We start from the raw sequence: 26,994 nt of genomic DNA, 5'->3' as shown, positions 1-26,994 counted from the left end.
CAGGTACAGTTTACCGACGGATGGGTGCAGGACCTTGAAATGCACCGTGTAGAACGAAAGACCATCGTACGTATCATAAGTTTACCAGTCTCACAAATCGTCGTCATAAATACACATTCGTTAACCGTTTATTAATAGGACCTTTGAGCTCAACGGTAATTAATTAGTAGTGGAAATAATTTCTGGTACCCATCACAGAAATGTAGCAGTGACAATAATATTGTATGCTGTAATCGCACTGGACAATTAGTGATACAAAACAACTGTTTTACCCTGTGAATAAAAGTATATGTTTTTGTCAATGTACCATAATAACAGAAGCGAAACGCAATATTGTGTCAGGACAATTCACTATTTATGCACAATAAACAAAGGAGCATAGCGCGACAATTTCTGTTCAGCGCCAGACTTGCTTGTAACCTATATCACTAATTATGTTATGAAAATGACGTATTAAGTACTAAAAGACACTGACCTTCGTGTAAATGCTTGGAGCAGACTAACCTGTGAGCTGGAGTGTTCTGGGACGTTATATTTGATCTTTGAATGGCTGCAATCCAGACCATCCGTCTTGTCTTTGTTACTTCGGAAACATGGCTCGAACAATTTCTCTTCAACGACGTAATCCGATAACAACCGATCTCTTTACCCGTCGGCTTCCCGTGGCTGTCATGCGACCGGCTATTGCAGTTAATAATACAACAGCTTCTTGACATTTTTGTGTTTCTTTTTATCGCTGTGTGACTGATTTCAATTGAAAGCCTGCGTGCGCTAGTACCGCTTGCCACGAGTTCCCAGAATCCTTTGCGGTTCTACCCGTGAATGACGTCACATTTTCAATCTCTATATAATATGCATGTTAAATTTTATATTTGGGGTAAAATATCAAGTCTTTTCAAGTAAACCGGTTCAAGTCCAATTCAAGTCCCAAGTCATTGGTGTAAAAGTCCAAGTCAAGTCACAAGTCTTAGAACATTTTTTCAAGTCAAGTCTAAAGTCATAAAATTAATGACTCGAGTCTGACTCGAGTCCAAGTCATGTGACTCGAGTCCACACCTCTGATGAACAGGTGTACCTAATGAAGTGGTGTATGTTTACTAAGATTCGTACAGTCTTACAGAGGTACAATATTTATTTAAATACCATGAGGTCGCTGCTTCTTAGCGTAACAAAATTGCAAGTAAAGATGTCATACACTCACAAGCCTGAAGGTGACGCGCCATGACAGAAAGAAGTCAGGGCAGGAGTCATTAGTGCTTTGGCCGCACAAGGTAAGAAACATTGACTTTTCCATAGTTAATTAGTACTTAGAGGCTTAGGGATCTTATGCAGGGGTTCTTAGTTGCGTAGACGAGCTAAAGTGCTGTGTTGCTGCTACAGAAGAAAAGTTAGAGGACGGCCGAGATCCCCAAGAAGCCACTGTTTGAGCTAGCACAACAAGCTAGCCTGGATGGGTTTCCCCTAGTTACTTTGGTAGTTACGGAGCTGTCCTCTAGTTTGAAGCTGACTCACGGTTCAGATTTACTTGCTGTTAAATTAGGATGGAGTTAGGAATACGTCTGACATAGATAAGTAAACTTTTTCTAGCTAGCTTGCTAACTTTTGGGCCACACTGTAGCATGACGTTAGCTACGGTAAGCTGACGTTATATCACAGGAAACTGTACTTTGCTCTCAGGTGATTAGTCATTGTTATATAAAAAGAGTTCCGGGAAAACCACGGTTAACCAAGCTGCAAACTGTGAATGCAGGAAAACGTTATGTTTCTGAGGACAAAATGCAAGTTGCTGCTTTTGTTTTTAGCTTTCTGTCAGTATTAACGTGTGCTAGCGGTTTGTCAGGATTTGTCATGATATTTCTAATAATAAATGTTTGTCACACACCGTTAATGCAGGAATGTAAATGTCTGAGGACAAGGAAGCCCAGGAGGATGAGCTGCTTGCTTTAGCAAGTATCTACGATGAAGAGGAATTTCATCGGGCAGAGTCTGCACAGGGGGGAGAGATCCAGCTCTGTCTGGAGCTCCCTCCAGATTTCAAAGTGGTAGTCAAAGGTACAGCTGTCCGGTAGGCTTTGCAAAGAAAGAAAAGCAAGCTGTGGGGAAAAATCTGACAGGTTTCATAATAATAAAGCGCTTTTCAGGATGCGTTGGAGAAGATGGGCTAACCCTAACCCTCTGTACCTTAATATAATTTTATTAAGATCTTCCAGATTCCTGAAAGAAATGGCAATGGGTATATGGTGATAAACATGATTAAAGCTTAAGTAATTATTAGTTTGTTTTATTCAAAGATTAGAGATAGCTTTTTCAAACTGCATGTGGCCATTTAAGATGTTTACATTGATATTTTCATCTTTTCGTTTGCATCCTACAGCATTACTCTCTCCTTCCTGCCTCCATCTCATCCCCCTCCTCACCTCAAGCCTCATCTGTGCTGAAGTCAGGACTTTAACATAGGAAAACTTGCATAAACATACTTATTTATTACCGATATTGTCACAGTTAGTGTCAGCAGGTTAGACATGCAATCCTTCCCGGTCTCCATGTAGCTGACAACAAGCTCGCTAAACAACAACATGTTGGACTCAAGTGTCCTAAAAATTCAACTTTTCCTTATATAAATATGATTACCTTTTCATATCGTATGCGAGTTTGGCCATCCACAGCTAATATGGGGTGCAGAGGGTTAATTCAGTTATTCCCTCCTAATCATGCACTAATAAGAAATGTAATGAAGTCTCTTCTGTCTATCACAGGAGAGAATAAAACTGAATATAATGTCTCCTTCCTACCTCCTTTGGTGGTCAACTTTGAGATTCCTGCAGACTATCCCTCTACAGCCCCACCGCTCTTCACTCTCAGCTGTAAATGGATGACCAGAGCACAGGTACGGACTCATAACAACTCAGATAATCCTTTATTGTGCCACAAGAAGTACTGGACATGTTGGGATATTCAAATTGTGAGTCAACAGTACATCGTAAATATCAAAACCTTTCTCAATGTCACCTCAGATGAGCTCTCTATGCCGACGACTGGATGAGCTGTGGGAGGAGAATCAGGGTTGTGTGATTCTTTTCACATGGATCCAGTTCCTCAAAGAAGAGGCTCTGGGCTTTCTGGGTATCCAGTCACCTCTTGAAATCATAAGGGGAGGAAGTAAGGCAGGTAATGAGTGAAGAAAACCCGACCGTGCAGTGAAAATTAGAGCATAGATACTTCACACCACACACTATGCACACTGGGACAAACTGGCTCAAAACATTAGATTTGTTAATGTTATTTAACCTCGCCATGTCTTCTTAGCCGTTAGTTGAAATTATCCACATTCCAAAATAGCATAACATGGACACTGTCAGTGCTTTAGCTGCACTGAGCCTAAAATAAACATTTTGGATGCTTCTCAGTTGCAGAATACTTGATGCACACGTAGGCATCCTGGGTGTGAGGATCTCAGTTTTCTCATTGTTTTGCTGATGGCTACCTAACATCTCATTGGTGGTATCCACTTTTTTCCCCTGAAAGTTGAACTGGAAAGATGGAAGGTTGAAAGCTATTAATTGTTTCCCTGTCATGTGCATTGGTACACACACTTGTACACATTGTTCACATCTCAGGCATTTTTTTCTGTTTGTAATTCATATGTACAGATTGCATTTTATGTTTATAAATGGTGCAAATTTGTCTTTTGCTTTTTTGTCCTAGCTATGGTGCAGTTTGGGGGCCATCCTGAAAAAGCAGAAGAAAAGAAAAAAGAATTGATGAATTCCAAGTCTGAACAGAAGATTTCATCGTCTTCTCAGCTGGACCCGAGGACTGTCCTTTTGATGGACCCGCGTGCCGACCTTCTACCTCAGCTCCTAGACTTTGACGAGGCGCAGCGGCAGAGGGTGTTCGACAGCAGAGTGTTCTGCTGTGGAATCTGCTTTGTAGAGAAGCTGGGCTCAAACTGTCTCTGCTTTAAGGAGTGCCAACATGTATACTGCAAGGCCTGCATGACTGAATACTTCCAGATCCAAATAAGGGATGGCAATGTTCAGTGCCTTAACTGCCCGGAGCCCAAATGTACCTCTTTAGCCACACCGTCACAGGTATTTGTGATTTATGAGTCCGTTCAATTAAAGTCCAACTCACCCTACCGTCAGCGCCTACCCTGCTTTCCTTTCCTGTCTGCCTTTATGTTTCAGGTGAAACAGCTCGTGGACGAGGAGCTGTTTGCCAGATATGACCGTTTGCTCCTTCAGTCCAGTTTGGACCTTATGGCTGATGTGGTCTACTGTCCCCGTCAGTCCTGTGGTACCGCTGTAATGATGGAGCCAGACACAACCATGGGCATTTGCTCAGCATGCCAGTATGCTTTTTGCACACTGTGCAAGCTGGGGTATCACGGTGTCTCCCACTGTAAAATTCGTGCAGGTAATGCCACTGAAACTTTAATAGTTTTCTTTAGAAGCAAATCTGATTGGTCAGTTAACTCGACCTACAAATTTTGTAGTAGAAACCAGAAAGTCTCCAATATCAAAATGTTGTCTTTGTCCACCAGATTCTGTACATTGGTGTGAAGATTTCTTTGTTTAAAGACATGCCATCAACACATCTTCATGTTCAAACCAGTGTTTTTGTTTTGTTTTTTTCCCTACAGAGGAACTGCGTAACCTGAGAGATGAGTACCTGTCTGCTACTGCTTCAGGGCAAAAGTTCATGGAGCAACGCTATGGGAAAAGGGTAATCCAGAAAGCAGTTGAGGAGTCCTTTAGCAGAGACTGGCTCAGTGAGAACTGCAAATGCTGCCCGCGCTGTGGAACCAATATACAGGTTGGGCTTTCCCTGTTGTTAACAGTGAAGTAGAACTGGCTTTGACTTGAGCATCATGGTTCAGCTTTTTGTAAAATTGAATGTTTATTGTCATCAGACGGTCTCCAAAATGAACTGCAGCCACCAGTCAAAAATTGCTCCTTAAAACGTACTGGCCTAGAGACATCCTAGCAACTCATGTTTGGTAGGGGGAAATGTTTACTCCTGGAATCATTGTCTGCGTTTGTGTCACATGTTTATTTCCGTTAATGCCCGGTGAGTAGTTGTTAAGAGCTTTCATTGAAGTCTATGAAATCCTTGACGAGAGACTCTGGCAATCTGCCAGCAGCCAAGGCAATCGCAGAGCAACTTTTTTTATTACCTGGAAACCACTGTCTAACCAGGTTGCCAAGGGGTTGCCTAGTGATCTTTAGGCCAGTGACTGAGGCGTCATATGTCGTTATTTTTTCTGTTCTGTCTGAAAAATCTTGCGTTCGCTTCCAGATTATCCCAGTTGTAGCTAATGTATCGTTTCTGTGTCTCTTCAGAAAGTTGATGGCTGTAACAAGATGACCTGCACCTCTTGTAAGCAGTACTTCTGTTGGCTGTGCCTGGGCGTCCTCAGCAAAGTCAACCCATACAGTCACTTTAACAACCCACATTCACCTTGTTACAACCAGTAAGAGATTTTTTTTTTTCCTTCTTTTTTTAACCCCCTCCCCCAAGTTAGGCTTATTGATATTATATTTACATTACGTATTGTTTGTGAATGCATCTTTTCTTTCTTGTTGCAGGCTTTTTCTCGGTGTGGATCCTGATGAAGATGATGATGCCTTCTGGAGTGATGAGGAGGACTGACACTGTGCAGTGCTTCACTGCTGTATGCTCAATTTGAACGCACTTTATCTCTCACATAGCCACCACTTCATCTGTGACTTCAATATGCCTGCATTGGCCAAACAGTGCAACTACAGCCACCATAACCCTACCATGTCACTATTATGTCTTTGTTTTTTTGTTTTATTTTTCCAAGCGGGTCAGGGATCTTGGATGACAACATCTTTTTTTTTTAGTAAACCTGACATGTCATGTATTGCGATATAAAGAATTAGGGAAAGAGACAGCTGTCGTAACTTTGGCTAATGGTAACATTAAAATTGCTGTTTTGGTTTGTACATCAATAATGGGTATTTAGATATGTGGTTATTGATTGGCAGCACAGTTTTCTGCACCTGACTGGGTCACTGGGCTAAATCATTGGAAATGCTGTTTGAATTTCAGACTTATACAGGTCAACATTATATTGGTTGTACATGTCTAGATTTTCTCTTTTCAAGTAGACATGCACTTCCTGTCCTGCAGGTTTATAAAGTTTAGGAACTAATAATGGAACCACTAGTTAAGCTCAGTTTGCTCAATTTCAGGTGCTTTTTCTGCCTTTCCAGTGTTAAGAGGAAAACTGGAACCGTCTTTGTCCCACTTTGTCATTATTCACGTCACATTAACAATCTAATCAGATTTTTCATTTATCAAAGGTATGGCATGAAAACCTTTGTTTTTTTTAATTTCGTGATATAACAAATACAATTAAGATAAAGCTTTAAAGAAATGGAGACAAACCCAGAGATGTGTTACTCACACATAATTTCAAAACTGGAAGTTGTGCTTTGTTTTAGTTCTAGGCATTATGGGAAAACCCCCATGCCTCCCAAAGACACAGGGTGCTATTTACAGAGCCTACTCCGTAGTCTTTCATAAACAAGTTTAGCTGAGTCATTGCACAAAGTCAAAGCAGGTTAAAATTTATTTCATTGGATTGGTTGGTATTGGTTTTATTATATTTCTGTACAGAACTAAATAATAGAGGAAAGTGGCTTAGATACTTTTGAGAATCAATGGTTTAACGATTGCTCATTAGGGTATGTGTTGCTTTAATTTCATTCAGGGATTGGTGTGAGAAATGATATAATCGAATAGATCTACTCCTTAATGTTGCCACTAATTAGTGTCAAAGTGAGGCCAAATAGTTTAATTATATCCACAGATACAAAAATTAGTTTGTATTGTATTACTTCATTTACATTAGAGTGAAAGGGCAAATTTCTAATGCAAGCAGTTCTGTTCTGAATTGAACCCTGCAGCAAATCTGTTCTTTTTTAGCACTGAATGATTTGGTCTGTCCTGCAAAGCATGTTGATTTGCATTGCAATTAACTGTTCCTCAAAGTAAAAATTCTTACTTAACATTTTGTCTGTTTCATTTCATGTCTTGGTGCCAGCATAAAACTGCACATGAATAGACACAACTGTAGGTTGAGGTTTGAACGCTGACCTTAAGAGTAATACTGAAAACAGCACAGTGTAAACAGTTTAACGGGTTATTAATATTTGAAATGCTTGCCTCTGTTGTCAGTAATTTAGTGAAAACTTCCTGATGCACTAAACATAATGTAAATGTCATGATTGTCTTGCAGTGTATCACTTTGCCCACATGTTATGAGCCATCATTACTGTGGGCAAAGTGGATATACAGTATAACAGATGGACGAAAGTACTGTGACATTACTCAGGTTTGTGAAGTCCTATATTGAAGCCTCAGGATGAATTTTTGACACCGTCTCTGTCTTTTGAAACCTGATGTACCCATGAAACTGCATGTTTGTTGGCTACTGACTTAGTCCTGCTTTCTGACAGTCTTGTGCTTGAAAGCCGCTGGACTTCTTTAGGTTCCTGAAAACAATTTACAAAATGAACTTGATGTTTTATTCAGTATGACCTGAAATAAGATACGGAGCGCACAAGCTCATCCGTCCACTGCTTACTGAGGTCAGGGCTGAGGGCTGTTTCCACAGTGGTAAGTTTTATTGAAAGTCTTGGTGTGACCCCTGTTTTGACTGCGTTGGCTTCAGTTTTTTTTAAAAAAAAAATCATCGCTATTATTTCAACAGAATCTTTTTCTCTTACACGGTTACAACAAAATGAATGTGAGATTTCACATGACCAGCAGTGTCATATTTAAATGTAGGGTATATATTTTTCTTGTTTCTGCAGAGGTCCGAAAAAAACTTATTTTGCACGTGCATTACACAATTCAGGTTTCTGGTTCAGATGAGTGGTAAAAGTCTACACTCTTACCATAAAGTGGTTAGGTTAAAGCAGCTCTTTGGAAAGAAAGTATTGCCCACACTTGCTCTAGATTAACTAAGGTCACGTTAGCAAAGGCCCACAGATTGAACACCTGAATAGAGACATGTCACACTGGTACTAAACTAAATCTTCTATTTGTAGTTTCTACAAAACAGATGCTATGAAAACATATCTATGCTCTTATCATATAAAAGACACCTAAAAATGGGAGACACAAAATAATGTTGGTTATGCTGCTAATAATGCTCAGTAATGGTTAAAACTAAACTTTCAATTCAATTTTATTCATACAGCGCCAAATCACAACAAACAGTCCCCTCAAGGCGCTTTAAACTGTAAGGTAGACCCTACAATAATGCGTACAGAGAAAAACCCAACAATCATATGACCCCCTCTGAGCAAGCACTTTGGCGACAGTGGGAAGGAAAAACTCCCTTTTAACAGGAAGAAACCTCCGGCAGAACCAGGCTCAGGGAGGGGCGGGGCCATCTGCTGCGACCGGTTGGGGTGAGAGAAGGAAGACAGGATGAAGACATGCTGTGGAAGAGAGACAGAGGTTAATAACAAATATAATTCAATGTAGAGAGGTGTATTAACATATAGTGAGTGAGAAAGGTGACTGAAGAAGAAACACTCAGTGCATCATGGAAACCCCCCAGCAGCCTAAACCTATTGCAGTGTAACTAAGGAAGAATTCAGAGTCACCTGATCCAGCCCTAACTATATGCTTTAGCAAAAAAGAAAGTTTTAAGCCTAATCTTGAAAGTACAGATAGTGTCTGTCTCCCCAATCCAAGCTAGAAGCTGGTTCCATAGAAGAGGGGCCTGAAAACTGAAGGCTCTGCCTCCCATTCTACTTTTAAATACTCTGGGAACAACAAGTAAGCCTGCAGTGCGAGAGCAAAGTGCACTAATGGTGATATGCTACTATAAGATCATTAAGATAAGATGGAGACTGATTGTTTAAGACCTTGTATGTGAGGAGCAGGATTTTGAATTCAATTCTGGATTTAACAAGGAGCCAATGAATGGAAGCCAATACAGGAGAAATCTGCTCTCTCTTTCTAGTCCCTGTCGGTACTCTTGCTGCAGCATTTTGGATTAGCTGAAGGCTTTTCAGCGAGTTTTTAGGACTTCCTGATAATAATGAATTACAGTAGTCCAGCCTGGAAGTAATGAATGCATGAACTAGTTTTTCAGCATCACTCTGAGACAGGATATTTCTAATTTTAGAGATATTGCACAAATGGAAGAAAACAGTCCTACATATTTGTTTAATATCAAGTCAAGTCAAAGTCAAGCCACGAAAACTTTATTCACCCCCAAGGGGCAATTAAGATAGTTGATACCTATATATGTACATTGAAGAACATATCCTGGTCAAAAATGACTCCAAGGTTCCTCACAGTGTTACTGGAAGCCAAGGTAATGCCATCCAGAGTAAGAATCTGGTTAGATAGTTTCAACTTAATGACTTAAAAAATTGAATTAGGGATCTTAAAATTTTAGCTTCTTTAGAAGCAACTTAAACTTTCAAAATGGCAATTTTGAGATTTAGACATAAGATAATTTTGCTCATCTCTTAGACTTAATTCTGCCAGACATTTTTTCAGTAGTAGAAACAAGGTTAAAAAAAAGAAAGAAGCCTGGGATTGTATTTTTCTGAAAATTAAAACACTCAGACGGCTACAAGAAATTGTATATTACAAAAAGATAACACAAAATAAAACTCTTCTATTCTAATTCCACGAAGGCCACATTATATATAAATATTTTCGGGATTTTTTTAAATAAATAAAATTATTATAAAAGTAAAAAGTTGTATTAGCTCCTCCTTAAATTTAATTTGTTGAAGACTTTAAAATCTTGTTTTAAAATGCTTTAATCAAGCTTTTAATCTGAAATGGTGAGGTCAATGACTTGTAAAAAAACCCAACAAAAAAAAACCCCAATCGTGTTTCGTACAAGACCTTGGTTCTATGTAGATGTTTAAGTGAACTTTAACCATTAACAAAATCTTATTACCTGAAATATGACCCATATTTACCCTGTAATTCAGAGGTTATGCTGTGACAGACAGAGAAACAATGAAATTCTAAAGAAACAAAGACCCCACGTTTTAGTGTGAGACTGAAAAGAGACGACAACATAGTGTGATCCCTTTGGTCAGAGTTGCTGACAGGGGATAACCCTTTAAAACGGCCCCTCTCTCCTGTCCTGTCCCATCCCCTGCCTCGTGGTCTCTGTTCGCTCCCCCAGCCCATGCCTGCCTTTCTCCATACACACTGATTGACTACATGGCTGGACTATTACTATGCCTCTAAACACACCTGCACGGCAACCAGCACGAGCAGCACCTGACCAGCACTGAGATACTTCACTAACCCTCAAATCATTGATTTGATTTATTAAAGCAGGAGGACAGACAGAGGAGAAGGTCAGTGGATTTTGATGTGGTGGCTGATGGGATGCAATGTGTGAATCTATGTCAGCCACGTTTGTTGAATGCAATAGTGTTTAAGCTAGATTAAGCAGTTGAAGCTATTATGTTTTTACAGTGCCGAGTCACTTAGGACAGCCTTGTGAATCGCTTTCATGTATCTATCTAAAACGTTGAAATGTACAAATAAATAAAATAAAATACTAAAGTTAAGAACATCAACTCAGTTACAAAAGATAATAAACCACTAACCATAAAAAGGACCTTATAGTGACACAGAAATGATTAACAGTGCTTATTTAAGTAGCTTGAAATATCTAGTTATTTATGATAAAGCTGACATTTTCCTCAGTGGGAAATGGCTATTTATTATATCTAATTATTTATATAATAAATACATTCTTTATTTAAAAAAACAACAACATGTAAATGGTTGGGCTAAAATGCTGTACTCAAATAGCCAAAACCATTTGTATAAACTGATTTATAACCTCTGTTTGCGCACACATCACCTCAAAGTTAAATATTTCTGAAAAGCTTTTTACACATAAGTGAGTATTATATTTAATCTGATGGGTCACTTAAACAAGTTCAAAAAGAGCAGAAATACATTATTGTATGCCTACATGCATTAGCGTACCTGTGCTTTACACTTTTTATATGTGAAAAATAGTTTTATGGTGTTGTTCACCTCTGAAGCTTAAAGCTCGAGTTAAGCAGAGGCTTCAGTAACTGTTCCTCTCCTGTCAGAAGCACATACTGGAAAGAGAGAGCATCCACAGCACATCTGCAAGCGGTCATATCATGATTGAGAGTGACAGAGAGCTGTCAGCCATGGTGCAGGAGCTATGGGACAATGATATCAACAGACTAAAGCCTGGAAAAGACTACAGGATCTCCCTTCAGGTGCATCACGCACTCAGACACACACAGACACCTGTTGTAGATAATAGTATATATTGCAAACTTATGACAATATCTGACAGTCTGCATTACACCTCAAAACAGGCACTGTTCTTCTCCTGCAAATAGAGCTCAAGTTTTTAGCTCTGAATGAGCTTTACTCAGTAAAAAAGTCAAAGCCCGGAAACTTAGAGACCTACTGTAAAGGTAAAGGTTAGATCTTTGTGATAGAAACCGTCGATATTTATGGAAATTTTTATTGTAGGTCTTCCTAATTTGGACAAACTTTCTACTTGTATTTTTTACCACGTAGTAGTAATACTTACATTTTGGAGGCACAAGTAAGAGTAAAGGAAAAGATATCACTGGAAGCATACATGAGGAGCATTTTATGAAAAGCACTGTTCTTCCTGTTTCAGGGAAAAGCTGGAGACAGCATGAACATCAATGACAACAATGACGGGGCGGGATATCCACTGTTTACCTTTGTCGATGAGAACATTTTCAAAAAGGAGACTTTTTTAGGTAAGTGCACTAGGCACTGTATTGTTATCATCCATGTTTATAGGACTGAGCAGCCCTAAACATTGTTTAATGACGTAATGTGCCTCTGTTGATCTTTGCAGCCTTTATCTCCCTGCTGGATAACTATGAGAGTGACACCGGTAAGCCAGAAATTGTAACTCCTGAGGAAGTGGCAGAGAACCACAAGTTCCTGGACTCCATCGTTCAGACTCCCACCATGAAGGTACCTATGAGGGGCATTTGACTATGTTCGCCATCGTAGGTTAGTGTCATTATTAAATACAGAGGATGAAGAAATATTATCAATGGCTTTCTATGACAGGAACAAAAAAAAAAAAAACGGATGTTAGTAGCACTTATTTGTCTGTGGAGGTTTGTTCCAGTTTCACCTACTAATGGTGGAAGAGATAAACTCATGGGATCACTAAATAATTAGGATTTATCCTCTGTGGGTTAAAGGTATTTGAGATATTTAAGTCCTGATCGGACCAACTAGCGCTTTCATCTCGAGCCACCCTGCTAACTGAGCTATAAGCATTTTGTAATAAGTTCTTCTATTTTTTAGATAGCCCATAAATACCTGGTCAAGAAGCATCTTTCGCCTGAGGATGAGACAGAATTCAAGAAGCAGCTGTACAGGATCTGGTTTGAGCTTTATGCGAGGAGAGGATCCAGCAGGTGGGTGGAATCTGCGTCAGTGGAATTCAGCACCGCGATGGTAAATACAGGCTGACAAACTGGCTCTGTGTGGCAGATACATTCAGCGTCAGTGCTGTCAAATGGAAGAAAAAAAAAAGTGTTCAGGATTGGCTTGTCCATGTGGGCAGCTGCAAATTTAAGGCATCGATTTTGGAGCAGCTTCTTTTTTGGCCGGTAACCTCTCAGTCCATGTTGATGTAAAACTGGCTTCACTGTGGACAGCAACACTGCTGGTCCAGCAGTTTCCAGTTCATGGCAGTCTGGAGCCTTGGTGGTTCCTGGGTTGTTCCTGAACATTATAACCAATTTCATCTCATCTGAGTGGGTCTTCTTCCAGATCCTGGCAAAGCAAAGCAAAGACACATCCAAATAACTTGTACATATGTATGATCGTTTAAACTCGCAATCTTGGAATCTGCAATTGTCAAGGAAAACTACTGTGGCATTCACGCCCATGATGAGTGGCTGTAAACTTCTGACATTGCCCTTTTTGTCTCTCTTCAGGCCAGACTCTTCGGGCTTTGAACACGTGTTTGTTGGAGAGACAAGAGGGGGGAGGACTGTTATTGGTTTTCACAACTGGATCCAGCTATACTTACAAGAGAAGCTGGGCCATATTGATTACAAAGGCTACAGTGTCACTGCACATTCACCCCAGGTATACTATTCTTAAGACTTTCTTTAATTAAACTCAGGCAAAGAAGTTCTTTTCTCTGGTACTTTACTTTTAACTATTTAGACAGATATTCAAAAATGTATTCAGGTTACTTTTTCCCTGTATATTTATCAGTAATTTCTTTCCTGCCTTTTCTCCACTGTCAGCAAATATCTGTCAAACAATCTGACTCATTTCTCCCTGCCTAACCGGCTTTTTCATTTTGCCCCTACCGCAGCCCGATGAGAACAAACACATCCTGGCGCTACAGTTTAGCTGGAAGAACGGTATAAAGCCCAAGGGCAGCATCTTCATCGGAGTCAGTCCCGAGTTTGAGTTCGCCCTCTACACTCTCTGTTTCCTCACCTCGCCTAATGAACGCGTCAAAGTCCAGTTCAGTTTGTACGACATGGAGATTGTTTGCCACCACTACAACCAGAAGCATATAGGTACCACCTACCCTGTGCTCCTCAGGTACCTGAACCCTCGGTAACTTGACTAGAAAATACATCTGACATACAACTTCCCCATCACTTAAGCTTGGGTACAAAGTGTCATAGGTATTGTTGTTGTCTTTTTATTTTACATAAAGATACAATAAAACCTTCCAAGAGCTAACTGCATTGCCTTTGTTTCTGTTTTGAGAGTGTGCTACGGATTACGTGATGGGAAATAACTGATGAGTCTCTGAAGTCTGAAGCCGGATACTGATCTATCTTTATCTCTATTTTACATTTTTTCTTAATCTTTCTTAGCGTTTTAGGTCATTAAATACATTTTAATACTAGACAAAGATAACCAGAGTAAATAAAAACCTGTAATTTTTAAGTAATGATTTAATTTATTAAGAGAAAAAAACATAAACATACTTGACCCTATTAAAAAATGAATTGCTCCCTAGACCTAATAACTGGCAGCAACACTGGAGAGTTTTTGAACACAAATGGCCTGTTTGAGGTCATGCCAAAGCATCTCAGTCTGATTTAAGGCTGGACTTTGAGTAGGACTCTGCAAAATATTCTTTTGTTTTTTCTTTTATTGATTTTTATGTGTGTGGGGGATTTTTTTGAGTCATTCAGAGGTGGACTGGCTGATGCGTTTCAGATCACATCAGCCAGTCTTGAAGATCGTCCCATGGAGGCCATTTTTGTCCAGTTCTTATTGTTGAATCATGAACTCTGACCTTAAATGAGGAAAGTGAGGTCTGCAGTTCTTTAGATGTTGTTCTGAGTCCTTTCCAGACTGATAGATATCAGTGATTTTGTTTATCATCTGTTCTTGAGTTTATTTTGATGGTGGCATGATGTTTGCTTTTATAGATCTTTCAGACTTTACTTTGTCAAACAGGTTCAAATGAAGTGTTTTCTTGATTCAACAGGTCTGGCACTAATCAGGCCTGGGTTTGGCTAGTGAAATTGATCTGAACTTTCCAGAAAATATGGTTAATCGCTGCTAAATCATGATTTCATAAATTTAATTTTTAATTTTTAATTATAAAATTAAAAAAATTTGTATTTACTTGTGTTATCTTTGCCTAATATTAAACGTAAAAACTCCAAAACACGTACAAAAGACAACAGAAGTGCTCCAGGATGCTAGGCGCAGTGTTGAGCTTTTGTTACCTAGTTGCTACACAAGCCAGCAAGTACCAACGACCGGATTTGGTGTGTGGTAGTAACAGGTAAATGAACACTTTTTTTTTTAATTATTTGAATATATATGAGTGCTTGTGTATAAATACACAAACAATACACATATGCTTTCAATTGTGTAATTTAAGTGATCTAGGTAGCTCTGTTTTGGAAGTTCAGTTAACTCTAGAAATGTGTTTTGGAGTTTCAAATCAAATCAAATCAAATCACTTTTATTGTCACATCACATGTGCAGGCACACTGGCACAGCACATGCGAGTGAAATTCTTGTGTGCGAGCCCCACAAGCAACAGAGATGTGCAAACACAACAACACAAACGAGCAAAATACAAGAATGGCCAACCTGAAACTAATAAATATATGTACAATATATAATAGTGTATGCATTTCTGGATGTGTATACTAAATATTTTCCTACGTGTGTGTGTGTGTGTGTGTGTGTGTATACACATTTTTACAAATTAAATAGTAAAAAAAAAAAAAAAAAAAATGTGTACGTGCTTTGTCTCAAGGGGCCACCGCATATATTTATATATAAACATATATAAATAAAACCACTTTTTTTTACATTAGTAATTCCTTTTGTGCATAATTTTATATTATTGTTAATAATAAATTAATTAAAGCAACAAAACAACCTGAAGAGTCGGTTTGGAGACGAAAGAGTCGGAAGAGCCGGTTCTTTCGGCTCGACTTAGTGTGTCGAGCCGAAAGAGCCGGTTCTCTAAAAAGAGCCGGAAATCCCATCACTACTTTAAATTATCTTAAATGATCTTGTTTCACTTTCACGACCGAAAGGTGGCAGTACAGGGTTTGTTGTGGCCAATGACGTCAATCAGTTGACGTACAAGAACTTCGTCAAGTAAGTGAGAACGTAGCGGAAACTGATTAATTACATAATAAAATAATTGCAATCTAGCATTAAAATAGAACATGTTTCTTAATTGAAAATACGCGAACGAATACAAAGTTGTAAAACTGCAATGACAACATATTTTTAATTACTATTAAAAACCCAAAGTATTGCGAATTAGGCATCACAATGGATTTTATTTTGAAATGCTAACAGGAAACCTTTTGTATTTTGTCGGTCGCTAGTTTAACTTCACAGCATACAGGCACAGCCGAACAAGGAGTCTTTCCATTGTGGCGAGGACAGAGTTTACAGTTTGTACTGTTATATAATTTCTTACTCGTTGGGTGTCTTGCTGGCATACCTTTCTGTCGTTGATTGATAGCCGTTCAAGCGGGAATGGCCGAATCGAGCCCCAGATATCAGCAGGTAAGAGAAGGCTTAAAGTCAAGCTAAAAGATGTTAAAGCTTCAGTCGTAGGTACCGTCGTCTAAATGCTGTTAGCATCGAACTGTTAACTTCGAAGATAAAGTCGCCCAGGCGTGTCGCTTCGTGTTTGAAAACAAGACAACAATTTCCCGTCGAATAAAGATGGATGTCGTCGATGGATTTAAGCCGATTAAATTGTGGGGGTTCTTATTTTAATCGTATAAAGGGTTAGGTGTGTTAACGGGAAGCTAACGCGCTAACGAGACGCTAAAGGTTTTAATTACGCGTTACGTGAATTTTGAACCGGGTTTTTCTTTTGTTCTGTGATAATATGTGGGCGTCTTTTTCATATTGAATTACAGTCTACCGCGAAAGGTTGCCAGCTACTGAGTATTGTTTGGTAAATAAGGTCAACCGTTGAACAATATCTCGATCACCTTTTGAAAAATATGAGAGCATTTAAACTGTGGCTATCACCTGAGCTGCACCAATGGGTGTGTTTACTGTTGTTATTAGAGCACACAGGCCGTATTAGATGCATGTTCATGTTGGTGTTTGATATAATAACTAATGATCAGGTGCATAGAGGCTAATTTGAGTCTATGAATTTCTCACTATGGGGGAAAAATACTCAAGATCTATTGACAGTAAAGGGAACTATATTTATAGTCATATTTATATAGATAGATACTTTAAGCATCTCAAAAAAGGAAATTACTGTGTTACAGCTGCCAGTGTAAAGAATAAAAATATAAATATTATAATCTACAGTAAAAAGAAAACTGTCAAAAGTACCATAGGCCTGTAGTGAAGTTAAAGAAAACAAAAATAAGACTGGGATTGCGCCAAAGAGAATTTTAGCAAATGTGCACATGACAATAAATTAACAGTTACACTTTAATGTCTAAGCTACATAATGTATGATTAATACTCCTGCAGTCCTAGTGTTCCTGGAAACTGAGTTATGGCAATTGAACAATCAGTCTTAGTTTTAAACTCTTATTTTGGGGAAATAGGAGCAAATAAAGTCTCACTGTTTCTAAGTCATAACTGTGTTGGTCTGGTTTCACAGACTTACCTGCTAACAGTTTCCTTGCTAATAACAAAAAAAAGGAGAAATAAGAAACACATCACTCAACATCTTTTTTTTCTTTCTTTTTCCCAGTTCTGTTTTTCTGATGATTATATCAATGCTGAGTTTTAAGTTCCTTTTAAGTAGGTCAGGATGTCCAGTGTTGTGCCACAACTTTCAAACATGCAGGCTTCTTCCCTGGCTCAGAATAGGACACTGGGGGAATGCCTGTGCACTTGACTGGTCTTCAGTTTTATATCCAAACCTTTGTTATGGGACTTAACAGAAATCTGTCTTTTCTTGTAACTGGGACAAATATGGAAGTTAAAAAAAATCTGTATGGGGGCCAGTGCGTTTAAAAGTTCATTTGGGCTGAATTTCTCAATAATATCAAAAGTCTGCTTAATACTTAATATTGTAAAATCTTAAACAATGAAGAAGTGACATCTGTATAGTTTCTTATGACATGTTTAGATTTTATTTAATTTAGTTGACTAGTTGTGGGATTTTTTTTTTTAATATGCAATATTTAATCTGCTGTTAAAAAGCTATTTGACTTGAAGGGCAGAACTGATCAGTCCTAGGACTTGTCTGTGCATCTTGACAGCAGACTTCACACCTTTAGTTGTCTTAAACTGTCTTGTTTCACTTCTTTAGAAAGGTTTCAACATTAAAACTAGCAGGCTTTTTCCTGGCTCATAATCTGCCTTAGGCGAGCGTGAAGTTATTTTTGGCCACTTGATAGGCAAATATGCATATGGAGGGTTTACGCATATATGCCTCACAGCTTTAACTGTGAACTTAATTTATCTTCCTCTCACAGCTTACCAATGAGGAGGACTCAGAAGAGAGCCCACAGGTAGCGGCTGATGCTCCTCCGCCGTACAGCAGCGTCACAGCGGACAATTCTGGTAAAAATGATGTTTCCTTGGAGCTGAGGTCATCTGTAGTGGTGGCATTTTGGTCCACACAGGAGTGCCTGAGTAAAAGTCATGTATTAATAACTGCAGTGTACATTTTGTTGGAAAAGTAGTGAGCTAAATGCAACATGTAGCTGAGAAAGAATTGATGTGTTATTGGGCAAACTGTGTGGATATATTAGAATCCTCCAGAAGACACATGGGAAAAAATACAGGAAATTTCCTCTTTCACTTTTTCCATTTAGCCACCACTTGCAGACTAACCCCCTTAAAGGTTTATGTGAATGTTTGAGAACACGTGTTCAGTGTTAGCTTTAGTTTTGTCTTTGTCAACAAAAGGATTGGACCTGTTTAGAATTAAATAATACTTTTTTTTTTTTTTTCAGTTTTGTGTGTGCGTGTGTTTGAAACTGTGCTTTATTTCTTCGCTAGCGTTCTTTGACTGCAAGGAAGATGGGATTTTCCCCAAGCCTCCGTCATACAATGTAGCAACTACGCTGCCTTCCTATGATGAAGCAGAAAGAACCAAGGCTGAGACTAATGTTCCCCTGGTACCTGGAAGAGTGAGTGTCTCACTTTTTTTTTTTTTCTGCCTGCGGTCACATTCAGTACATACGCTCTCTCACACATATACACTCGTACACTGATGCTTGTGCTTGAACACTTCCTGTGTTGTCTGCAAGGCACGAAGTCTTATCGCTCAGCTGTGGAATTTTTTTTTAGTCTTCTTCATGTATGCGACTGTATCTTTTCTGCTCGTCTTTGTTACCGGATTGAACAAATGCAGATTCAAAAATGAAGAAAAACATTTCTTCTTGTTCATATCAAAGGACATTTGCTGATATCTTTGCACTCAGTGCCCTCAGCTAGCCGCAGTGTAGTGCTCACAGCCTTTTCTGATCTCCTCTTTGTGCACTTGGTTGTTCGTATTGTTTACTCAAAACCAGAGTAAATATAGGTGCAGCCTTTCTACTGTGTGACAAGCTTAGGACAGTCTGTAATGATGCAAAGTTTGGATTATATTTTTGTACCAGTAACTAACGTGTGACATAGCTAGAGCTAGCCACATAAATCGATGTTTCTGGTTGGTGTTTGTACTGCTGTTATATCAGTCCCAGTGCCTTACATCACTTTTTACTTAGTGATGGAGATGTGTAGTAGCAGTGTAAACTTTAAAAATGTTAGGAAGACAGACTAAAAGATGTGATAATATACTCACTGGCCACTTTATTAGGTGCACTTTTTTTTTTTTTTTTTTAACTACTGGCTTGGGCCCCCGTTGGCCTCCAGGACTGTCTTAGTAATTTGTGGCATAGATTTAACAAGCTCATGGAATCATTCATCAGAGTCTTCGGTCCTTATTTGGTCCATATAGATTTGTCAGCTCAACATCCACAAGACGAATCTCTTGCTTGTTTCACCACATTCAAAAGGTTCTCTATTGGATTGTGATCTGGTGATTCTGGAGGTCCTTTGAGTACAGTGAACTCATCATGATGTTCAATAAACTTGATGATTCGGGGTTTATGACACAGCACATTATTCAGCTAGAAGCAGCTGTCAGGTTTTAAAGGGATGGAAGTGCAGTATATACAGGGATTGAAACGGTCAACAACAGTACTTTGTGGCATTTAAACAAACTGTTGATACAAGGCAGGATGGATTTGTTCTTTCATGCCTTTTACACCAAATTCTGACCCTACCGTCTGAATACTGCAGGAGAGAGCAAGACTCATCAGACCAGGCAGCCAGTCTTCTGTTGTGTAATTTTGGTGAGCCTGTGTTAACTCTAGCCTTGGTTTCCTGTTCTTATCTGACAGCAGTGACACACTATGTGATCTTCTGCTACTGCAGCCCATCTGCTTCAAGGTTCAATATCTTGCTCTCCTGCATCTGTAATGAGTGGTTACAGTAACACAGTAACTGTGGAGTCACTCTTGCCTTACTATGAGCTCGAAGCAGTCTGGTCATTCTCAGGTTAGCATTTTCTGAAATACTTAAATTATCCCTGACACCAACAGTCATGCAGAGTCACTTAAATCACCTTTCTTTATCATTCTGGTGCTGATGTTTGCACGGCAGCAGGTTGTCTTTGACCATGTCTACATGCCTCAATGCATAAAGTTGCTGTGATCGGCTAATATTTAAATGAATAAGGAATTGAACAGATGCACCTAATAAAGTGGCTAAGAGGATCTTATCGTTAACATTATGTATGGGGTGTCTTATATAGTTTTAAAAAAAGGGGAGATCACTCTTCATCCTCCACAGTATGGCAATAAAGGGAGTTTTAAAAAGATTCAGTAGTTTAAACAGTCAGGTGCTGGTTTATTACAAGGAATTCATATCACACCTCTCTCTCTCTCTCTCTCTCTCACACACACACACACACACGCGGAAACTAAGAGCATGTTTTTAGCTGTGAAATGGTGGCTCATGTATGACCTCTAGTGGTCACTGTGATGCACTGCATCTTACTGCACGTGGGGCTGCCCTGTTTGATTGCTGCTGTTGTGTTTCTCTGCCACACATTGCCTTGCGCTCAGCAGCAGCCTCAGCACAGGGACCGCCTGGAGACTTTTGACGATGTAATTCGCAGTTCACTGGAGGTAACTCGAAGAAGAGTGTACGATGAGAAGGAGTGCGTTTGGTCCTGGTTGTGTAGTTAGAGTGTGTTTGTATTAAAACCCTCAACCCCAGACCTTCCTGTGTGTTTGTGTATGTAGACTTTAGAGTGTTAGCTGAAAGTTATGCAAGACCTAGTTCTGCTGGTGGCCTGCATTGAATCGGACACATGCCAGACTTTTAGGTAAAGTCACGGTGATAGTAATTAAGTCGGCTTGCTGTCTTGTGAAAGTTTCCATTAGTGTGTTGGTTGTTCATGTTTTGTTCATTCTGTTTGTTAGGATGACTTGGTTTCTACCAAGAGATGCTCACCCAGGCTCAATCACAATTGGCTTTGTCTACATTCTAACTGTAGAAATTAAAATATAGCAGTGTGATGTGTTTGAATTTAAATTGTCAAAATTTGAAATGATTAAATGAAAGCCCGGGAAGCTCTGCTGCTGTCGTGTGTTGCTGTGATGACATTTTCTCGCTGATTAAACGCCTCACTGTTTTTGTGCTCTTCTGTTACTCACTCCATCACAGGATGAAGACTTTGTTACCAGAGATGACTTTGAAGATGCAGATCAGCTGAGAATAGGAAACGACGGCATCTTCATGCTCACTTTCTTCAGTTAGTTTCCCAATCGTAAACATGTTCTGTATTCATCAGCTCCTCTCTTCCTTGGATTTGTGCAGAGATGACTGACTTTTTCCACCTTCTCTCTCGCCCTTTCAGTGGCATTCCTGTTCAACTGGATTGGTTTCTTCCTGTCTTTCTGTCTGACCACCTCTGCTGCCGGACGCTACGGGGCCATCTCAGGCTTTGGCCTGTCCCTCGTCAAATGGATCCTCATAGTCAGAGTACGAGACGCAGACATTACGCAGCACACATACAAACACATAAATTGTGGTTTGGTGTACGCACAAGCAAATCAAAAGCCCCAAACACCACTGTGGTATTTTAATGCCGTCTCTGTAGTGGCTGGCTTGTTGGCACCAAACTGTTTCCTCAAAGATCCGTTTGAGAACTGTGCTGCTTCCTTAATTCGCTTTTAAAATGAAGGACTCATTTGAGTGAAAGCTGGGCCAAATTTATTCTAACCCGTGTTTGTGTTGTTTCATTGGGTTTTTAGTTCTCCGCATACTTCTCAAATTATTTCGATGGACAGTACTGGCTGTGGTGGGTGTTCCTGGTGTTGGGTAAGTAGTGAACCTCTGAATTTAAATGAATTGCACGCTTTGTCTTGAACAGGATAGTTACCATTACCTATAAAAGGTGGAAGTTTAGATATCAAATTCAATAAATAACACTTTATCTATATTTACCAATTTATTTTCAGTAAAGAAATAGGTAAATTGCATAGGCATGTTAGAGTCAAAGAATTTACATTTAAGTCTCTTTCACCCCTCTGTAAATAAACACAAACACTGTTAGCAGGCAAGACAAACAACACAAAAAGAAAATGTGTTTTTAAGGATAAGGTTTTCTTTTTATCAGACTCCCTTGATACCATAGAAAACAATAACAACAGTGAAATTAAAGATGGGAGTAAAACTGGAAGGTCTGGGGTGTTTCAGAGTGTAAGGGAAAAAAATAACATTTGATAAAACTACCTCTTAAAAAAATTACAGAAATGAAATGACAAGTACGTAACTTCACAAGTTGTTCACAGGATGAGAGAGAGGGAAACTATGAATATGAATCATGTGATATCTTTCATTGTAAAGCAAATATAGAAGCAGGTTGGCACAAAAATGTAAAAGTTTTTTATTTTTCCTTAATTTTTATTATTCTGATGTTTTATTTATTACTCTGATATGTATACATCACTTCCCCCCCACCAAAAGTTGGGGGCCATTTAAAAAATATAAATAAATGGAAATTTTGAATTTGATGGCAGCTGGATCATCTTTGTCCTCTTTAGTCCAGAAGACATTTCCTAAAGGAATTTCAAATTTCATTTCCTCTGACCGCAGAGCAGTTTTCCACTTTTCCTCAGTCCATTATAAATGAGCTTTGGCTGGATGAAGATATTTGTGGATCACATTCACATGTGGCTCCTTCTTTGCATGATAGATCCTTATCCTTCATTTATGGACGGCTCTGAACTGTTTTCACAGACGGCGATTTCTCGTGATTGTTTATGAGTCTATGTAGTGATTTCGCTCATTCCTGTTTTTAATCCAGAGCAGCACGATCTCATACATCCAGTTGTGATTTTCAACCTCGTCCCTTACACACAGAGATTTCTCTGCAAATCTTTTGATGATATTATGTACCGTTCTGCCCATCTTTACAAGTGAGGAACTCTGCCTCGCTCAAATGCTGTTTAAATATGCAATCATTTTTAATTAATTAGTTTTTATAAAAGGCTGATGGTATATTGTTGTTTGTAAATGTGAAAAGTTCATAACAAGGCGCGCTAGGAGGCTGAGGGGTGTCAATGGCGGCTGCCAATATTTTACTGGTCCGTCAACAGCTTGCCTAATTAGCTGTAAAATCTTCCACCTGTTGTTTCTTTTTTGTACCACTTACTTTTCCAGCCTTTTGTTATCTTCGTCCCAAATTACTGGAGACAATAAATCCCAAATTAGCCACTATTTCTCCTGAACCAATAAAATCTCTGTTTAAATGTTTTCTTTATTCTCTTGGGAATAAAATGTAGGTTTATGAGATTTGCAAATCATCCCGAGCTTCATTGGAATTGGTTTGCTATCACTTCAATTCACTTATTTGTATAGCACCAAACCGCAACAGTCACTAAAGGCAATTTATGTTGTAAGATAAAGATCCTACAGTAATACAAAGAAAACCCCTTTGTCTTTGTTTTACTAGTAAGAGCAGCCGCACCTAGGGGCAGTGAAAGTCGTCACATGGAGATGTAGCATTGTTGTTTATTGGACTAGTCTCATGCCTATTTCTTCCCCTCTTCAGGCCTCTTGCTCTTCCTCCGAGGATTCATCAACTATGCCAGAATCCGCAAGATGGCGGACACTTTCGCCACCCTGCCCCGCACCCGGGTCCTCTTCATCTACTAAACCCCTTCATTCTTTTGTTTCTTGTTTCTACAGTGAGACACACTGTTAAGCATTATTCAATCAGATAGGGAGAAAATATGTGTTTTTCCTCCCTCGGCCTAACATGATTTGGACAATACCACGTCTGTTGTTCCCTCTTGGTGTAAATCTTTGACTGCTGAGAAATCTGTAAAACCCTTCAGCTGTTAGTGGTGAACTGTCAAGTGCTATTTTACAATTATGAAGTGTGTAGTAAATGTATAAATGATGCCTTATTTACAATTTTACCATCTATTGGTATCTGCAGCATGCTTGGGTCCCTCTTTAACCACCAGGGGGCAGTCTTGCTTTTTGTTCTTCTCTTTTTGGTGGGGGAGTGGGGCACAATTGACTTCTAATGAAGTCATTTGTATAGATAAAGGTGTTTCTCATCCCAGGGGTCAATGGATAATTCTGGGGTTATGGGTTGATTTGTGTAATGTAAAATAATATATTTCAAGTACCAATTTAATGCTTTTAACCTTTTTGACCAATGCGTTTTGCTCTTTGTCAAATGGTACACAGTTCAGGTAATATAGGGCTGTAAAGGGACAATTATTAGCTTTCTGTGGGTTCGAGGCTGAAAATATGGAAGAATATTTGTGTATATCCATAGAAGATCAGGTGCCAGGCTTACTTCAGAGCATTTTTCCTCATGTATTTATAAACACTCCATGTCCTCACTATAATTAGGAATGTTGTTTCCCCATTTGCTTTATACGTATATCGGCCTGATCACCCCTATATGCAGGGATGACCAAACTTGAGGGATCACTGCTTCGCTTAAGGACATGTTGCTAGTCTGACACTGGATTTAGATGTGCAATTGGACACTTCGGTTCAAATAAATGACGCCAATGCCCTGTCTTAGTCACTGGCACCCAGTTGGTGTCCAGAGAGAGAGAGAAAATGTATTGCCAGATGTGATTTTCAAATTCTACTCTTAGGAGTGAGAAATATATTCATTAACGAGAGTTTTTCTTTGATGTAACAATGAAATAAACTTTTTTTTTTTTTCATTAATGTGGAAGTGATTTTTATTTATTCTTTGGTTCACTGCTGCACTTTGTTTTCACTGTATTGAGCCAGCTACTTAAAAATTTTAGGACATTTTGTGTTTTCAGTGTGGAATTAGAGAAGTCTTTTTACAAGACAGTGCAGTTCTGTGAAAAACTACACACACGCTTAAAGCTTCCGTAGGAGTTAAGAGGGAAAGTAGCAGCCAGGCGTTGGTAATAAAATGCACTTGATTACGTGATCATCAGCAAGTCTGAGCACCAATGTAGAAAGCAGAAGTTTGAACTATTTTGCTTGTCTGGTGCATTCAGTGTGCACATCCAGCAAATGCTGGATGTGCATTAGGGTCAAACTATGCAATGCTTGTATAATTACATTTTTTTTTAAATATAAAAACTAATCACAACAACAGTCACTTCAAGGTGCTTTATACTGTAAGTTAAAGTAATACAGAGAGGGCTTGATCAAACAACCTCCTTTAAGCAAGCACTTGGCGACAGTGGGAAGGAAAAACTCCAGTTAATACGTTCTGCACACCTGAATCAATGACACGTGGCCAGGAGGAAAGAAATATTACAAAAGAAAATGTACATGTATATAGATTATGACCTTACACTGTTTCGCCATTATTTTTAATGAAATATGTTTCAGTCCAAGCTACCTTTGTTAGGTACAGTAAAACAATGTTCACACAGTCACACACAGTAATATATACTACCACTCACAAAGGCAGAATGCAATCCACCAATTAGGAAATAGTGACTAGACACAAACTGGACTCAAAAACAACAGTAGTTTTTGTGATTGATTCTCTAAAAGCCAGAAGAAAAGCAGACACCCATTTGTAACATTTATCAGTAACATCCAGATCCAAGGAAAATGTCCATTTAACATTCTAAAAACATCATCGAAAAATTAGTTATTACTATTGCGAAATGCTTTCTTTCATCCAGTCGATCATGTGCAATACTATAAGAATGCAAACGACATCAAAATCTATTAGTCTTGTACAATAATCCCTACAAAATAGGATCATATGAGAAACTGCAACATTACATTCAGAAGTTCATTTAATCCTGTGGGTGACAAAGTCTGCAGACTTTGTCACTAGAGTAAACATCTAGAAAGCCTTTCTTTTCTTCAATAATAAATCATGGTCTCCTCTAGGTGGTGCTGAACCGTGTTTAATACCACAAAGTCAAAGGATGCTATATCATATTTCATATAATTAAAGTGGGCTGCTACTGAATAGTCGCTATCAAGCCGGTGAATTGCACTTTTATGTTCAATTTTCGAATGGTTTTACCTATATGTGCTGCACATGTGATCACACTCCTTATTGGAAACTGTTTACCTGTGTGTGGATGACAGAAATACATTGTTTTACTAGTACTGTGACACTGGGTGCACACTGGTAATTTAGTTAGAGATGAAAAAGTTCATTACAGTACAATTAAGAAAACATCCAAACAAGCACAGTCTGTTTGGAACGGCTGGCAGTGAAAGCCTCTTCTCTCAAAAAATGGCAGCACAGCTTAGGTGCAAAGTTGTATCAGAGTGAACCACAAAACATCTGGAACAATGTGCTTTGGACTGATAAGACCAACGTGTAGACATTTGATCATGAATGCCACATTTTGTGAAAGCCAAACACAGCATGTCAGCATGGTGGAGGAGCGGTGATGATTTTGGCTTGTTTTGGAGCAACATGGCCTGGTCATCTTGCAGTCACTGAGTCCACCATGAACTCCTTTGTATACCAAAGTTTTCTAGTCAAATGTAAGGCCATCCGTCTGTCAGCTAAATCATGCAACAGGACAAATGTCCAAAGCACAGTAACAAATCTACAACAGAAGGACTGAAAAAGAAAAAATCAAGGCGTTGCAATAGCCCAGTCAAAGTCAAGACCTTAACCTTAAGAGAGAACCTCAATGAACTGAACCAACGCCGCAAATAACACTGACAGACAATGTGAGAAACTGATAAAGTCAGACAGAAAACAGTTATTTCAAGTTGTTGCTGCTAAAAGTGGTTCTACAAGCTGCTGAGTCATGGGTGGAATTAGTTTTCACAGAACTGTACAGTGTCTTTTTTTACACGAGTCTGTGCTGTTATTGGATACAAATATTGAAACTAAATTACATTGGATACTTTTTTTTAATCCAGTCATTATTGTGGAGTTCACACCTTTTTATCCAGCCACATAGAGAGGAAAACCGTGCTTGC

At 39.0% G+C, this 26,994-nt stretch overlaps 3 protein-coding genes across 8 annotated transcripts; all 3 read left to right on the top strand.

Annotated features, from left to right (window-relative positions):
- The first annotated feature begins 1,053 nt into the window (after positions 1–1,053).
- Positions 1,054–7,037, top strand: rnf14 (ring finger protein 14). Of its 3 annotated transcripts, none has more exons than XM_012918938.5 (9): positions 1,054–1,271; positions 1,894–2,052; positions 2,826–2,887; positions 3,015–3,168; positions 3,706–4,091; positions 4,188–4,416; positions 4,643–4,815; positions 5,343–5,473; positions 5,589–7,037. In XM_012918938.5, exons 2-9 carry the CDS (start codon positions 1,902–1,904, stop codon positions 5,650–5,652), a joined length of 1,350 nt encoding a protein of 449 aa, XP_012774392.1. In that variant the 5' UTR covers positions 1,054–1,271; positions 1,894–1,901; the 3' UTR covers positions 5,653–7,037. The 3 variants fall into 3 exon arrangements, with proteins under 3 accessions (XP_012774392.1, XP_004550422.1, XP_012774391.1); XM_004550365.6 differs by having other exon boundaries at positions 1,055–1,271; positions 2,757–2,887; XM_012918937.5 differs by lacking the exon at positions 1,054–1,271 and adding an exon at positions 1,310–1,778 and having other exon boundaries at positions 2,757–2,887.
- Positions 7,038–10,161: 3,124 nt separating this feature from the next.
- Positions 10,162–13,779, top strand: endou2 (endonuclease, polyU-specific 2). 2 transcript variants are annotated; one of them, XM_004550360.4, is made up of 7 exons: positions 10,162–10,376; positions 11,133–11,285; positions 11,702–11,807; positions 11,909–12,030; positions 12,373–12,485; positions 13,011–13,164; positions 13,400–13,779. In XM_004550360.4, exons 2-7 carry the CDS (start codon positions 11,184–11,186, stop codon positions 13,652–13,654), a joined length of 852 nt encoding a protein of 283 aa, XP_004550417.1. In that variant the 5' UTR covers positions 10,162–10,376; positions 11,133–11,183; the 3' UTR covers positions 13,655–13,779. The 2 variants fall into 2 exon arrangements, with proteins under 2 accessions (XP_004550417.1, XP_004550416.1); XM_004550359.4 differs by having other exon boundaries at positions 10,164–10,376; positions 11,130–11,285.
- Positions 13,780–15,915: 2,136 nt separating this feature from the next.
- Positions 15,916–24,774, top strand: ndfip1l (Nedd4 family interacting protein 1, like). Of its 3 annotated transcripts, none has more exons than XM_004550356.2 (8): positions 15,916–16,095; positions 17,991–18,078; positions 18,520–18,650; positions 20,637–20,696; positions 21,238–21,325; positions 21,431–21,555; positions 21,828–21,894; positions 23,630–24,774. In XM_004550356.2, the coding sequence occupies exons 1-8, from the start codon at positions 16,066–16,068 to the stop codon at positions 23,731–23,733; spliced, it is 693 nt and encodes a 230-aa protein (XP_004550413.1). In that variant the 5' UTR covers positions 15,916–16,065; the 3' UTR covers positions 23,734–24,774. The 3 variants fall into 3 exon arrangements, with proteins under 3 accessions (XP_004550413.1, XP_076745455.1, XP_004550415.1); XM_076889340.1 differs by having other exon boundaries at positions 20,634–20,696; XM_004550358.2 differs by lacking the exon at positions 20,637–20,696 and having other exon boundaries at positions 15,917–16,095.
- Positions 24,775–26,994: the final 2,220 nt, after the last annotated feature.

This window comes from Maylandia zebra, linkage group LG10 (genome assembly GCF_041146795.1).
Source record: "Maylandia zebra isolate NMK-2024a linkage group LG10, Mzebra_GT3a, whole genome shotgun sequence".
NCBI classification, from domain to species: domain Eukaryota; kingdom Metazoa; phylum Chordata; class Actinopteri; order Cichliformes; family Cichlidae; genus Maylandia; species Maylandia zebra.
This window is presented reverse-complemented; position numbering and strand designations above follow the sequence as displayed.